The sequence below is a fragment of the Triticum dicoccoides genome, chromosome 4A, assembly GCF_002162155.2.
Source record: "Triticum dicoccoides isolate Atlit2015 ecotype Zavitan chromosome 4A, WEW_v2.0, whole genome shotgun sequence".
Lineage (NCBI taxonomy): Eukaryota > Viridiplantae > Streptophyta > Magnoliopsida > Poales > Poaceae > Triticum > Triticum dicoccoides.
Window position 1 is genome coordinate 699,832,900 of NC_041386.1, and position 14,440 is coordinate 699,847,339.

General features: G+C 39.3%; 1 protein-coding gene and 1 pseudogene across 1 annotated transcript; both read right to left on the minus strand.

The window, feature by feature from the left end:
- Positions 1 to 4,723: 4,723 nt before the first annotated feature.
- Positions 4,724 to 10,705, minus strand: LOC119288010 (T-complex protein 1 subunit alpha-like). The gene is made up of 17 exons (XM_037567629.1): positions 10,549 to 10,705; positions 10,386 to 10,450; positions 10,129 to 10,218; positions 9,952 to 10,038; positions 9,811 to 9,870; positions 9,641 to 9,691; positions 9,449 to 9,544; positions 9,062 to 9,127; positions 8,051 to 8,268; positions 7,719 to 7,815; positions 7,194 to 7,280; positions 6,706 to 6,840; positions 6,499 to 6,603; positions 5,873 to 6,001; positions 5,681 to 5,784; positions 5,182 to 5,272; positions 4,724 to 5,094 (listed from the first exon to the last, which is right to left on the minus strand). The coding sequence occupies exons 1-17, from the start codon at positions 10,619 to 10,621 to the stop codon at positions 5,011 to 5,013; spliced, it is 1,638 nt and encodes a 545-aa protein (XP_037423526.1). The 5' UTR covers positions 10,622 to 10,705; the 3' UTR covers positions 4,724 to 5,010.
- Positions 10,706 to 11,751: 1,046 nt separating this feature from the next.
- LOC119284135 overlaps positions 11,752 to 14,440 on the minus strand; it is a 92,005-nt pseudogene continuing 89,316 nt past the window's right edge.

The following is a 14,440-nucleotide window of genomic DNA, read 5'->3' on the forward strand; positions in this document are numbered from 1 at the left end:
GCGGCGGGGGCGGGCTCCCGCGGCTGGGGAGGCGGCGAACGGCGCGGCGGGGGCGGGCTCCCGGCGACCTGCGGCGGCTTCCCGTGGCTCCGGCGGCGCGAGGCGGCGGTGAAGGGCGCGGCTTCCCGTGGCTCGGCGCGAGGCTGCGGGAGGCGAACGACGCGGGAGGAGGAGGAGGTCGTGCGGGAGGAGAAGGTGGAGGTCGTGCGGGCGATCGGTTTTGTTAATGCGGGGCGATTAGCGATCGATCGTGGCTTGTTGCGTGGTTGGTAGCGTTAAACGCAGAATGATTAAGGGCCATTAGATTTTGATGATAGATGGATGGGATTGTTTGGATCTGTCTCTCTCTTTCTTTTATAATGGTAGTAGATGCCTGTGAGCGCATCGACCGTGGGGAGGTAAAAAACCAGACGAAAAATAGCCAACGAAAATAAAACGGAGGTGGAAGGATGACGAAAAAAACCCTGCGAAAATAAACCGTGCAGACTATTCACCAACTTTTTTTTTAGCAACAAAGCTAGGCATTTATTCAGGAGTTGGTATTGCTACCGGTATTACAGAGGTATCATGTGATTGCCCCAACCAAATGTGGCGGCCATGATCTAACTTAACAGCATGCCTAGCTAGTTTATGAGGCTCGAAGTTCGAGGCTCTAAATTCAAACTTAAAATAGCAAGAATTAAAAGAAGATTGCCATGAAATAATCTCTTTTACAACTGCACCATAATTTCCTCCCGACTTTTCTTTGATATGCTTCACCACCTCTTGGCAATCAGACGCGATCACAATTTTCTGGAGCCCCAGGTCTTCCGCTAGCGATAGTCCTTCTCTGCATGCCATTGCTTCCAAAGTAGCCGGATCGACCAACCCTCTAGTCACAAGCACCGATGACCCCAGATACTGGCCTGCATTATTCCTGCAAACTGCAGCAGCGGCACCAACTCCACGGAAAACAGCAGCGTCAACATTGATTTTAGCATGGTCCTCAATGGCCGGAATCCATCTTCTTGGTGCAGAGGTAACTGGGATGTTCATGCAGTGGTTTATTGGCTTCTTTTCCTCCTCCAATTCTGATAAGAAATGAGTGATGAACATGTAAGTGGATAACGGGCTTTGATGCAACCCTTCATGGATCAGCTTCCGTCTCGCCCACCAAATTGCCCATAGGGTAACTGCTACCTTAATGAACTTGTCGTGTGATATTTGTTCGATTATTGTGGACTATTCACCAACTGCTCCATTAGGAGTAGAGATCCAATGGGGCCTACCACCATACCAGGCCTTAGCTTGTGTCAATCTACCCAGCCAACTCCTTTTAAACTGAAAACACCTTGCTGGGTTTGGGCCTCGGTAAGACAAGGCAATATTTTTTTTCTTTCTATGTGACGACTGGGCCAACAGCCCATAGGCCTATAGAATATGCATGTGTGGAAAATACCGGCTTCGAACAACTTTGAGTCCATATAAATAAAGGGAGCTCAAATTTTAATCAAGCATTTAAAAATGTTTAAATGTGTATAGAAAAAATTTGACCATGTATTCAATAAATATTAATCTTCTATATGAAATTTTGAATAAAGCATTTGAAAAAATGTGTATAAAAAAGGTTGACCATGTATTAAATAATTGTTAATCATGTACATAAAAAATGTTAATCAAGCATTTGGCAATGTTAAAATGTGTATAATTTTTTTTAACCATGCATTCAAAAGTAATAATTTTGTATTTAAAAAATGTTAACCAAAAATTTGAAGAAATGTTTAAAATGTGTATAAAAAATGTCGAACAAGTATGAAAGAACCTTCAAATTTATTTGAAATTTTTTAAACGTGTATTAGAAAATATTTCTTGATGTATACAAAAAAGGAAGAATGAAACCAAAAGAAACAGAGAAAAACGCTAAAAATATTGAAAACCAAAAAAAAGTACCAACGAAATGAAAGAAAAAATGAACCAAAACAGAAAAATGTAAAACTAGTGCAAAATAATGGAAACAAAGAATAATTAGTAAGCATTGAATAGCAAGAAAAAAAGAAAAATAAACAAAGAAAAAAAATAAAATGAAAATTTCCTGCGTTTCAAAATGAAGGTTTTCCAATTTTTTGATTTTTTTTAAATTTTTCATGCCCGTTTCAGAATGCGGTCAAAACTGCGGACATGACCGTTCCTAACTAGTGGTTGAATCTTGAAAACTTTTGGCGTTTCTCTGATTAAATAGATACTTATGCACCTACAAATGGTTTTTGGAAAAAATAAAGAGCAAACTATGAGGCAACTGCAGTTCAAACTTGACCCGCTTCCTACTGAATCGGCGGAAATTTGTCTTTTTCACGAGAGGTGGATCAAAACTTTTGACACCTAACCATTGTTTAATTGTACATTAAATATGGCCTAATATTTTAGAAAATTGATTTTGGTTCAATTTTGCAAAAAGATTTGGTAGGTCCTTCACAAAAAAACTCATTTTGGGCACTCGAAAAAAAAGAAAAAAGAAATTTTCGTCCAAAAAAAATGAAAACTACTTTAGGCAACATTGTTTGTCATTCCGAGATGCACCCTTGTGCAAAAGATGAGATGAACAAACTATGCCATGAATGTGGCCATAAGATTAATCATTTGCCTTGAAAACCATTAATCTTCACACATGATAACTCATTTCTCAGAACACTTTTTTTTAAATAATTGTCGTATTATAAGTTTATTATTTTTCCTGGTAACTTGGTCACATATAATGACCCAATGCGAAGGTTTTCCAATTTTTGGATTTTTAAAAAAAAAATTCATGCCCGTTTCAAAATGCGGTCAAAATTGCGGGCATGACTGTTCCTAGCTAGTGGTTGAATCTTCGAAAATTTTGACATTTCTCTGATTAAATAGATACTTATGCACCTAGAAATGATTTTTGGAAAAAATAAAGAGCAAATATAAGGCGGCTGTTGTTCAAATTTGACGAGCTTCCTGCTGAACTGGTGAAAAATTGTCTTTTTCATGAGAGGTGGTTGAAAACTTTTCACACCTAACTATTTGGTCAATTGTGCATTAAACATGGCCTAATATTTTATAAAATTGATTTGGTCCAATTTTGCAATAAATATATGGTAGGTCCTTCAAAAAAAACTCATTTTGTGCATTTAAAAATATTTCTCCGACATGTCATATGTGGTCTAGTGTGATTTCAAAATATTTCTTAACTATTTATATTGAACTTTTTTATTTATTCATAACTCAATTTGTCATTGAATTCATGTTGCTTTCTATTGAAACATTTTTTAGGTGTACCAACACTTTCATTGTAAATATGCACATTTATATTAAGACTCGGTTTTTCATATAGTTACTACATTTCTCATTATAAATAGATTTTCTAGTGCCAAAGTGGAACATATTTTTTTGTAAATAATTTTCTATAAACTTTTGTTTTGGACCCTTGAAAATATTTGGTTACAATTGGTTTTTCCAAAAATCTGAATAAATAATATCATATTACTCAGACTATATACAGCCCATAATGTATTATAGTGAGTTCGCATACATTTTTCATAGTATGCTTAAACATCTAAATAAACTATTAAAGTGCTTTGGAGCATATGTATCTAGCAAATAACTTGATAGAATATTTTAGACTATGTTTCTTGCATATAACTTGGTGGAGGATCCAGGAGTACAAGTCTATCAAGTGTATGTGTAACTAATAGATGATTCTAGAGTGTATGAAGTGTCAACTAGTAATATGTACTCGAAACCCCATTTTTGCTCTTTTGTTCAGGTTGCTTGTTTCAAATTCGACCCTCGGAGCTAAAATCGCGCAGTTGATAGCATCCATGTGTGTTTTGAACTTGAACTTCCATATGTTTTAATGTTAGTCATTTGATTATTATTATTATTTGACATTGATTCTCCTTAGAGAAAACTGGTGTCATGTGCCTCAACATGTAACCCCATTTCAAAAATACCATCAACTTTGATTCTCTCGAACTCACACAAAACCAACATAATCCACATTAAATCAACTCAATCCAATAAGTTTTCAACCCACAGGCTGATATAAAAAATCATTCATGGTTCCAAAAATAATGGTTATACAACACCAACACCATTACCTTGTGTCTGTTACTACGTCACCACTCATTTGTGTACCCTTTGAGGCCTTGTTCGGTACTAGTGTATTTCTAGGAATTTGTGGGGATTATCCCCACCAAACAGTAAATCCCCACCTATTCCTAAAATCATGTTTGGTTCTAGTGTAGTGGGCTAGTTTAATCCCCACTTTCCCCTATTTTTTACCCCAAATCTTCAGGTATTTTCTCCAGTGCCCAACACACTACCCCTACCCCTGCCTAGTGGACTGGGGGTTGGGGTTTTATGGGATTTGAGAGGATTGGGTCAGGTAGGGGTTTCACTCGATCCCTGTGCGGATTATCCCCACTAATCTACCTCTATACCAAACAAGGCCTGAATGTTTTGATCCCTGCAAATATGTGATGAGCACATCCTCGATCTTCACGATGCAGCCTGCTACCGAATTCTAGCGGCAAGGCACACACACATACAAAGCTTAGACCAAAAGCTGCTGCAAAGTTGGCCAGCTGAACTAGCGATCAGAATTGTCGGACGGCCGCATACAAACGAGTGGTCAAATTAGCCTTGGAGATGCTCTTAGGGGGGCAGTACAGCACACATCAGCATAATGCAAAGAAGTGGTAAAGTGGGATCAAGACCTGTATGACGACCAAGTTACCGGCAAGAACACAACCAAGTTACTTGCAAAAACTATCAGCAATGCCCTAAGGCTATGCAAAATTTGCTTCTATTCGTAAGTCATTCTGCTACCCACATACAGCAAAACACACAGCAATACACCCTTCGCACGTTGATCTTCCATACAACATTCTACGAGAACGTCCGCTAATACAAGTTGGAAAAAGAAAACCACAACCAACAGTCTAAGAGCCTATAGCAGCCAGCCATCGCGTAAAAAACAGCAACCACGGATCGTAAAATGGCATATGGCTACTCTTCTTGGCCAGACTCTTCCTTGTCGAGCTTTATCATGTCGTCGATCCTCACAATGGTAATGGCTGCTTCTGTGGCAAACTGCAGAGCAAAAAAGGTTATATGAGATGTGCGATGGATCTCAGCATAAACAATGTAGGTGACAAGCGAATAAGTTAACCAACCAACCTGAATGATCTTCACTTTGCTCATTGCTGGCTCGATCACGCCATGTTCAAGGTTGTTGCGGATTACACCTTTCGTCAGGTCAAGACCCATGCTGCAGCAAATTCAAACAAAGTTGAAAATGTTCAGTAGCACAAGGCAAAAAACTGAAGATGTGTAGTAGCAGAACAAAGCAGCAAATGGACAAATATATTGAATTATTGAAGTAAAATAAAAACAGTAGCCATCACTGTAACCAAATTATGCATCTAGGTGCGCACTTCCCCAGTGACTAAATTCAAAATTTAAATCATAAGTATTCTGGCACTCTACAAAAGAAAGCCCAAGTGTACAGGAAACTGAGGGGAATATTGTCTATATATCATTGCTCAACACGCACATCTCAGAGTGCATAACTATTTTCCTCAAGAGGGTGGTGATACTAGCCTTCAAGGCCTATGTAACATAGTGGAGCCATAATCCACTCAGATCTTTAACAGAGATAAATAAGTTCAACAAGTACCTTGATAAATGCTGCTTATCAGCATTGGTTTGAGCTTTATTATGATATGCCCTAAGTTGTGCAACAAGGTCAGTTGCATCTTTTGCGGCATTAACAGCGAGGACCTATCATCACACAGCCATACTCACATTAGTATATCATCATGTGGTTAAGTATGCAAGTATCATATCTACAAAATATAACTGATCAAACCTTCGGTATGATCAACAAAGCTTCTGCAAATTCAGCAATCGCCAGCTGTTCCCTGGATCCAAGAGTTGTAGCAAGATTCTCCAGGTACACAGATAATGCAGCTTCTACAGCACCACCCCCAGCAACTACCTGGATGACCAATATACATGTTAAATACACTCTACCTACAAGAAAACAACAGCTTACAGAACTACATTCACCGACCAGGAAAGAAGAGATCTAATGTTAGCATATTATGTGAAATGGCGAACGGGAGATGCAGATACTACAGAATAAAATGCTACATTTAAATGATGGCTTTTAACTGTTCCTATTCTCCTTCAAGCATCAAAAAAGTTCTCAAGAATGGGGATCGCAGCTTTTGGAAACAAGGCCTCAAAGAAAATTATATAAAAAAAAAGATTGCACTAGTATGGATCGGCAACAAACATGATATACAAAAGAATCTTAAATATCAAAATTGGGAACAAGGAAGCAGCAGCTAAACTTTTAACTCGAAATCACACTTAGTAGCAAGAAAAATGGTAAACAAAGACAAACTAGGAGTAATCTCACACACCACATAAATCATGACAACAGGGAACCAACAAGGCAACTAATAAAGCAACAGCAGAAGAAGGATTTACCGTATTGGATTCCAAAGTTCTCTTCACAATGCACAGTGCATCATGCAAAGACCGTTCAATCTCATCTAGCATGAAGTCATTTGCTCCTCTAAGTATAATGGAGACCTGCATAAAAGAAATGCAAGTGTGATGCCTCTAGCTTTGAAACTAATGCTTACGTCATTAATCGTAGTATAGCTAGCTCAACATTGGCATGAAGATACATACCGCACTTGTATTCTTTGTGCCTTTCACCAGAATTATTTCATCATCAGAAATCCTTTCCTCAACAACCTCACTGGCATGTCCAAGGAATGATGGATCAAATGTTTCTTCACCCTCCATGTCCGCAAAAGTAGTCACCTGTAGGTTCTTATTCTTTAGGATATTGACAAGCAGCTCATTTTGGCTCAAAAAAGTAATTATTTTCATTATTACTTGGGAATATCAATGATAGAAGTTATTTTTTATTAATATAAAGTCCTACCGTAATACTCCCTCCATTCCATTTTGGGACGGAGGGAGTAAATTGGCAAGCTGCTACGCTGGAATAGCATGTATTCGAAACAGGAAATCATCAAATAAATGTATTCCAGTATTGCGAATTTAGTAATATTCAACAAAATCAAGTCATGAATGAGATTAAAGACTGTAAATTATGAAAATACTCCTTGATCAAAACTATCTAACCGGCAATATGAAGAAATAAGGCATACCATTGTTGCACCTGTAGCCTTGGCAACATGGCGCAAGTCCTCCTTGCGCACACGTCTTACTGCAATTGCTCCAGCCTCAACAAAGTACTAAAATAATGTTTCAGCACATGAGATTTAGTTAGTCAACAGGAAGTGATATCCACATACACCACAACAGCCCAGTACATCTTTTCAAATTCGTAACAATCAAATCATATGAAACGAAACGAACACTTCTGAGGACAAAAACTTGAGACTGGGTACTATTGACAGGGAACGGAAGGTGGCAGTGATATGATGATAACTGTAGTATAAAAGATTCTGCCATAAGGCTAAATTAACAAACATATGATGCTAACTGTAGCATAACAGATCGTGTTTGCACCACCCCAAAAGTACCAGCAGCTAAGAAGAATGTGAAATTCAGTACTAACGTGGACAAGTTCAACCAAATACATAAATTGTCTGTGTTCTGGCAAACAGTATACAGAACTATATCAAGGATAGGAACAGCAATCTGACTCTACCTGAGGTATGAAAACGTACCTTCAATGACATATCATCAATTCCCTTGGTGGTAAATACAACATTAGCACCAGCCTTGAGAACTTTCTGAATCCGCTCCTTTGTTATGTCAGATTCTCTGTGTAAAGAAGCAAGGTGTTAGCCTGTTAGGTATATAATATTGGGCACCCCAAGATAGAAGATAAATTGATTGTGAATAGTGAAAGGCATGAAGACCTATCACAGGAAATGAGAAACAAACACGATAACTAAGAGAACACATTCATTGAAGATTAATTCTGGAGATAACAAAAGGAAATATATAATAAGATGGAAACTATCCCTCCATCCCATAATATAAGAAATGCATATACCTCTCGCGGATCTTCTCAAGTTCCCTTGGATCGGATACAAGGACTTGAACACCCATTTGCATTTTCGTCTTCTGAAGGTTGAAATCAAGACAAGCAATTCTAGCAGGGGTTACTCTGGTAGGCATTCCTTGAGCTGCACGGCCAGTGTTCAGCGCATAACCATTCAGCAGGTAACTTTCCTTGGCACTTTTACCATGAGCTTTCAAAATATTAATACTCTGCAGGATAAAAAAAGCAACCATTTACAAGCAAATTTGTAAGTGGCACAGACAACAATTCCCCTAACAATGTGTTAAATAAATCAAAAATCATGTCCAGTACATAAAACGGCATTACAATATTAATACGGGAGAACAATTTTAAGTGGCAGTAGAATTGTTTATATTAATATCAGGTAAAGGACAACCCAACATTAGGGCCTCTTTGATTCATAGGATTGCAAAAGCACAGGAATAGGAAAAATGTAGGATCGGAATGGCATGTCCATTGGATCCCTATGGGATTTGTGTTTGTTTGATTGTGTCACAGGAAAAACAAAGGATTTCTTCCAAGAGGTTTGAGTGGATGTTAGAATTCCTGTGAAATGTAGTACAAATGAATCCTTAGGAAAAAATCCTATAGGATTCAATCCTACGAATCAAACGACGAACGTAGGAAAAATTCCTAAGGATTCTAATCCTTCAAAAATCCCATGAAAATCCTTTGAATCAAAGAGACCCTAAGGTAGACATAAGATTACTACACACTAACGCAATTAATATCAAGATGTTTAATACATCCAACAGGAAAAAACAAATGGTGCATAAAGCAAAACAACAGCACAAACTGGTATAATAATTTTTTCCTAAAGAGTCCACAGGACTGTAAAACTCATATCTTTATTCAGAGAGAAGGAAACCAGCAACTTAAATCTACAATTCCAATAGCAAAACTGGCATTCCTTGATATATAGCAATTACGAATAGAAATTTTGATTTAATGCAGTATTGTAACCAAATGCAATTTGCTTACCTTGATTGGATACTTCACTTCTCCCTTGGAGTTTGTGGTCTTCACAGCTTGAACTGCTTCTACAACCTAAGAAACCACTGCCACGTCAATTAAATATCACATTGTTTTAGCCAAAGCTAATGGAACACCTAACATTTGGTTCCAAAGATGAGCAACTTGTCAGATAAACACCATAACATGGCAGCATTATCAAAATAAATAATAGACCAGCCAGCTGAAAATGCATGCATGGACTAAATAATTATTTGGGGTTTAACAAATGCCACCAAAATCGAATACACGACAACTGAACCACCAGATTTCACTATTTCTGAGCTTCACTGTGCATGGATATGTAAAAACGAATGCATGATTAAGAAACCAGTACAAATGACCACAGGAACTTACCAGATTTGCAAAGAAATTACCGTCCGTGGTAATCAGTTTCGAGGACATGCTAGTTTTAGCACAGTTAATAAGGGAGTCTTTTCCAAGTCTATCCACCTAAAAGGGTGGACGAATATTCATGTTAGCATGAGAGCGGGCATGGAATGGAACAGAGTTGTACTGCCATTAGTTCTGCGCAGAGTATTCCCTTACCTTGACAGACAGCTTTTCCTCAACATACTTGCAAGCTTCGCGCATAGCAAGCTGATAGAATATGAAGGTAGAAAGTAAGTATTAGTAATGCACGATATTACGTGTTTTGCTCGCAATGTTCAACTAAAATGGAAGAGATGCTCAATCAATAGTATAAATTATAAGCTTACCCTGTAGCCACTAATAATAGAGGTCGGGTGAATCTTATTCCTCACAAGTTCATTGGCTCTCTGGCAAAAAGAAAAGAAACACCATGTCTGAGCACAAATAGCAGGGAAACTCATATGACAAGAAAAAGCCTGTTCCATCACCTTGAGCAACTCTGCAGCAATGATGACGACCGAGGTAGTTCCATCTCCAACCTCCCGGTCCTGGAGCTCGGCCAGCTCCACAAGAACCTACAGACAAAAGGAACCACAGGAAAATCTAAGAACAAAGCAACGGTCCAATCAAAACGAGATCAGCTATGCGTGTGTGCCAGGCATCACCTTCGCTGCCGGATGCTCGACCTCCAGCATCCTCAAAATGGTGGCCCCGTCGTTCGTGATCGTCACATCACCGATATCGTCCACCAGCATCTGCAGGTCGCATACGCTATTTTAGTGTACTATAACAACGGTTGTTTCTCGCGAAACTACTGTGGATCTAGAACCTACAGATATCTACTTCACTGATCCTGACTACAGACAAATCATTTTCTTCAGTGACCGTGTTTTGTTTTCAGAGTGGGAGGCGTGGCGCGTACCTTGTCGAGCCCGACGGGGCCGAGCGACGACTTGACGATGTTGGCCACCGCCTGGCACGCCGACACTGCGTACAGAGGAGATTGGGCAGCGAATTAGACCTAGATCTCGCGGCGCACCACGCGACCCCGCGGCGGGAAAAGCGGGAGGGGGGAGGGGCGTTACCGTTCTGGGTGCGGACGTCCTGGCCGGACTGGCGCTCGCCCATGATGTCGGGGACCTGGGCGGTGATCGCCATGGCGGCGGCGGCGGCGGCGGCGGGGAGGGCGCAGGGGGACTGGAGAGTTCGAGAGGAGGAGGGAGGGAGGGAGCCCTCTTGGCGCTCGAGGGAATGGGGTGGGAGCGGCGGCGCTAGGCTTTGATGTGAGGAGGGGGCGCTATATATGGGCCGTCGTCGGCCCGTGGGCAGGCATTCCGCTCGCGGCCCGTGTTCGCGGCCCAGGTAGGCCCCTTTCTTCAGTTCTTTGACGCGTGCTCTGCCTCTGGGCGCCCTATTTCTCGCCTAACGCATCACTAAAAGAGGAGCACTCTCTCAAAGATCACTTTCACCCTATGTTAAGATAAGTGGCGCGCCGTATATGCATCACTTGTCGCAAACTAGGAGTTTTTATTTTCTCCGTACATTGGTTTATTCAAAACGTTTTATCTCTTAAATCATGCGTCCAAATCTTGAACCGTTTTCACAGTTACATTCCTCGCATAGAGATTTTAGTAACAAGATCTCATGTTGATAGGCTTTGACGAACCGAAAGCACTATTTTTCCTTTCGCAAAAGCAAATCCGTGCCTCTAGCGAAAGGAAAAAAATGAATCTTTTTCCATTTTCGAGAGGCGTGCTCGTGCCTCTCACGGAAGGAAAAAAACATGTTTTTCCTGATTCTGGCCACGCCTCTCCCGGAAGTAATTCCATGCAAAGCAAAACCGTGCGTCTCAAGTACGGGAAAAAAGAGAAAACACATTTTTTTTCGTTTTCCGATAGGCATGGCCGTGCCTCTCCGAAAGGAAAAAAAAAACGCGTTTTTTTGTTTCCGAGAGGCACGGTTGTGCCTAAAGCTGACTGATTTGCGTGTTTTGACCATTGCCGAGTGTGCCATTGCACTAGGCAAAATCGACAATTCATGTAGTGTATGTTGATGTTCGATAGAGAATAAGCAAGTTGCACATAAGTGGATCGTGTGGCATATAAAAAAAATGTTCTGCTAGTTAAATTGAAGACCTAAATATCTGTCCAAAACTTATAAACCTCTTTGGAATAGTACCATATCTTTTTAGCTAACTGAATATACTCTTAACAATGGTAACGCGATCTTGCTTTCCTAGTCAGTTGTCAAGGACATGGAGCGACATGCAGATGCAATTTCTACCAGTCCTAAACCTACATAAAATGCTCCAAGAAAGTGCAGTGTGAGTTCTCATTCTAATTAATAATGGACCGACGGGCAGCAATTCTGAGATGGTATCGTGCAACTTTTATTAGACTGATAATGATTAAGAAGTATTCTTTCACAAGCCATAATACAGATTTCTTTAAGAACAATGCCTACCAGTTAAGAACAAATGAACTGCGGTGCCACAATGGCAAATAAATTTGATTGATCAACACATGTTTGCACACATAGAACACAATATTACTCAATGAATCAACACATTACAATTTCTTTTTTATGAAGCAAATAAAATAAGTTTGCCCACGTTGATAATGTCTATCCATGGGACTGATACATTTTGAGAAGAAAATATAATAAATAGGTTTGCACACTTAAAACACAACTAACTTACCGTGATATGAGATTGATAAATTGCGAGAATGCGCTCAGCTACCTCTACCATTGATGGCCTTTGATTCACATCATGCTCAAGACATTGTATAGCGATCCCTGCAAGATTACCAAGAAGCTCCAAATCTCTTGACCTTGTAAATGCCTTGTCAAACAACGCAACAGCTCTATTTTCTTTGTGGGCTGCAAGGAAATTGTCTACTAATCCACTACCATCAAAATGTGTAGCCTGCTGCCTACTAATAAGTTCTAGTATCACAACTCCAAAACTGTAGACATCACTTTTTTCAGTTAGTAGGCCCGACCGTAGGTACTCTGGATCCATATAACTCCTGTCACCAATGATTGTATTTGTGTGTTGTCTATCTCTCACAATCAACCTCGATATGCCAAAATCTGAAATCTTCGGCATAAAGTTATCATCCAAGAGTATGTTTGCTGGTTTGACATCACCATGTAAGATTCTAGTACGGGCTTTTGAGTGCATATAAGCTAGACCATCTGCTGCCTCGGCAGCAATGCGTAAACGCACATCCAAGTCAAGAGGTGCAACATTCTTATTATGAAGAACATCATCGAGACTACCTCTGGAAAGAAACTCATATACTGGCATTGGGATATCAACTTCTAGGCAACAACCGATGAGCCTAACTATGTTCTTGTGGATTACTTGAGATTGGATGATGATTTCATTTGCAAATTGATTATTCTCCAATGCACTACCACTAATTGGCTTCTTCACTGCAACTAGCCCAATATCAAGCAGTCTACCCTTGTAAACTTCACCAAAGCCACCTTTTCCAATAAAATTTTTACTCTTTAGAATTGGTTTGAGTTCCTCCTTCTTGAAAAGTTGTATGAGTTTTGCCTTCTGTAAGGTAGGTCCGCCATTCTTCTCATAGAATTTTGTCATCTTTATTTTCTCTTTGCGAAGAAGAATAACAAGTGTCATAATTGAAATGAAAGAAATCCCCCCTATTGCACCTGCATGTGTAAATCAAACAAGCTTAATTCCGGTTTTCATAATCCTATGTTTGACATACTTTCAAAAGTTTAACCTCCTTATGTAAGAACTATTGCTATGTTTTTATATTCTTAAAGAACAAAAGATGTCTTTATGTAAGAATTGAAAACCGAAGAATGAACCATGGCATAATGATTGGAATAGGTAAGTTGCTTCACATGCTAACATGTACAAGACCAAGTAGGAGTGTGCTAATTTTCAACCATATTAATGAATTTCCAAGTGATCTAATCAAGTATATTCTTTCACAAGCTTTTAGCATATCATGTTATCAATGTTAACTCCTTGCTCCTGCATCAAATTCTCATCATGGCTTGTTTTATCCAAGTTCCATCTCCTCTTGTTGAACATGCTTAGACATTGTGTTGTGGCCATGTTGTTCTGTATTCATTAGCTGCTTTACTTGACATTTCATGTAGCATAAATTTGATCTTGTTCATCACCTTGGATAATGTTCAAGCTTTGAATTCGGGAAATAGTTGCAGTGTTGGGTTCATGCTCATTTACATACTCACCTATATTATATGTTTGTAGTTAACATGTCTTTTCCTATGTAAGCACATTGTGGAAGGATGAGAGGTTGGGGTAAAATGCATAACCATAGTAGAACCGAGTCAAAATGTATCATTGCAAAAAATAGTGCTAACTGAAATGTACAATGAGATTAGCTTAACGGGATAACTTAAAGATATGTCCGGCAAATTGTACGTGGGGTAACAATGTGGGAGCACCATTTAACACTTTTGCCTATTTAAGTATAAGGGCATGTACAATGGTTGATAAGATAGTCTTATCTTAAGTTTTGCATGTAAATTAGAGATGACAAAAAAACATGTCTACAATGAATCATCTCTTAGCCTTATCTTCAATAATTAGTTGTTCCTAAAAACGTGGTGAGACATATTGTGCTAAGAGATCATCTCTTGTCTTCTCTTAAATAAGATAAGAAAAGCCTTCTCGTATGGTTTCTCTTTCCTCCACCTCATCATTTATCCGACGTGGCACTCTTAAGATAAAACCATTGTACATGCCCTAAGTCTCGTGGGTATTGTAAGTATGTACCCTCGATAAATTTTGTGTTGCTTCTTTCAATATAAGGTGGGATGCCCCTTTGATCTTAAGAAAGTGATTACTCACACTCAAAGATTTGGCATATATGGAATTCTTACGCCTTTTCATGAAACTTGGTGCAAACCTTCTGACTTGTACCCATTTTTTTATTTCCTATTTGGTTATGTTCATACGTACACTTTTCA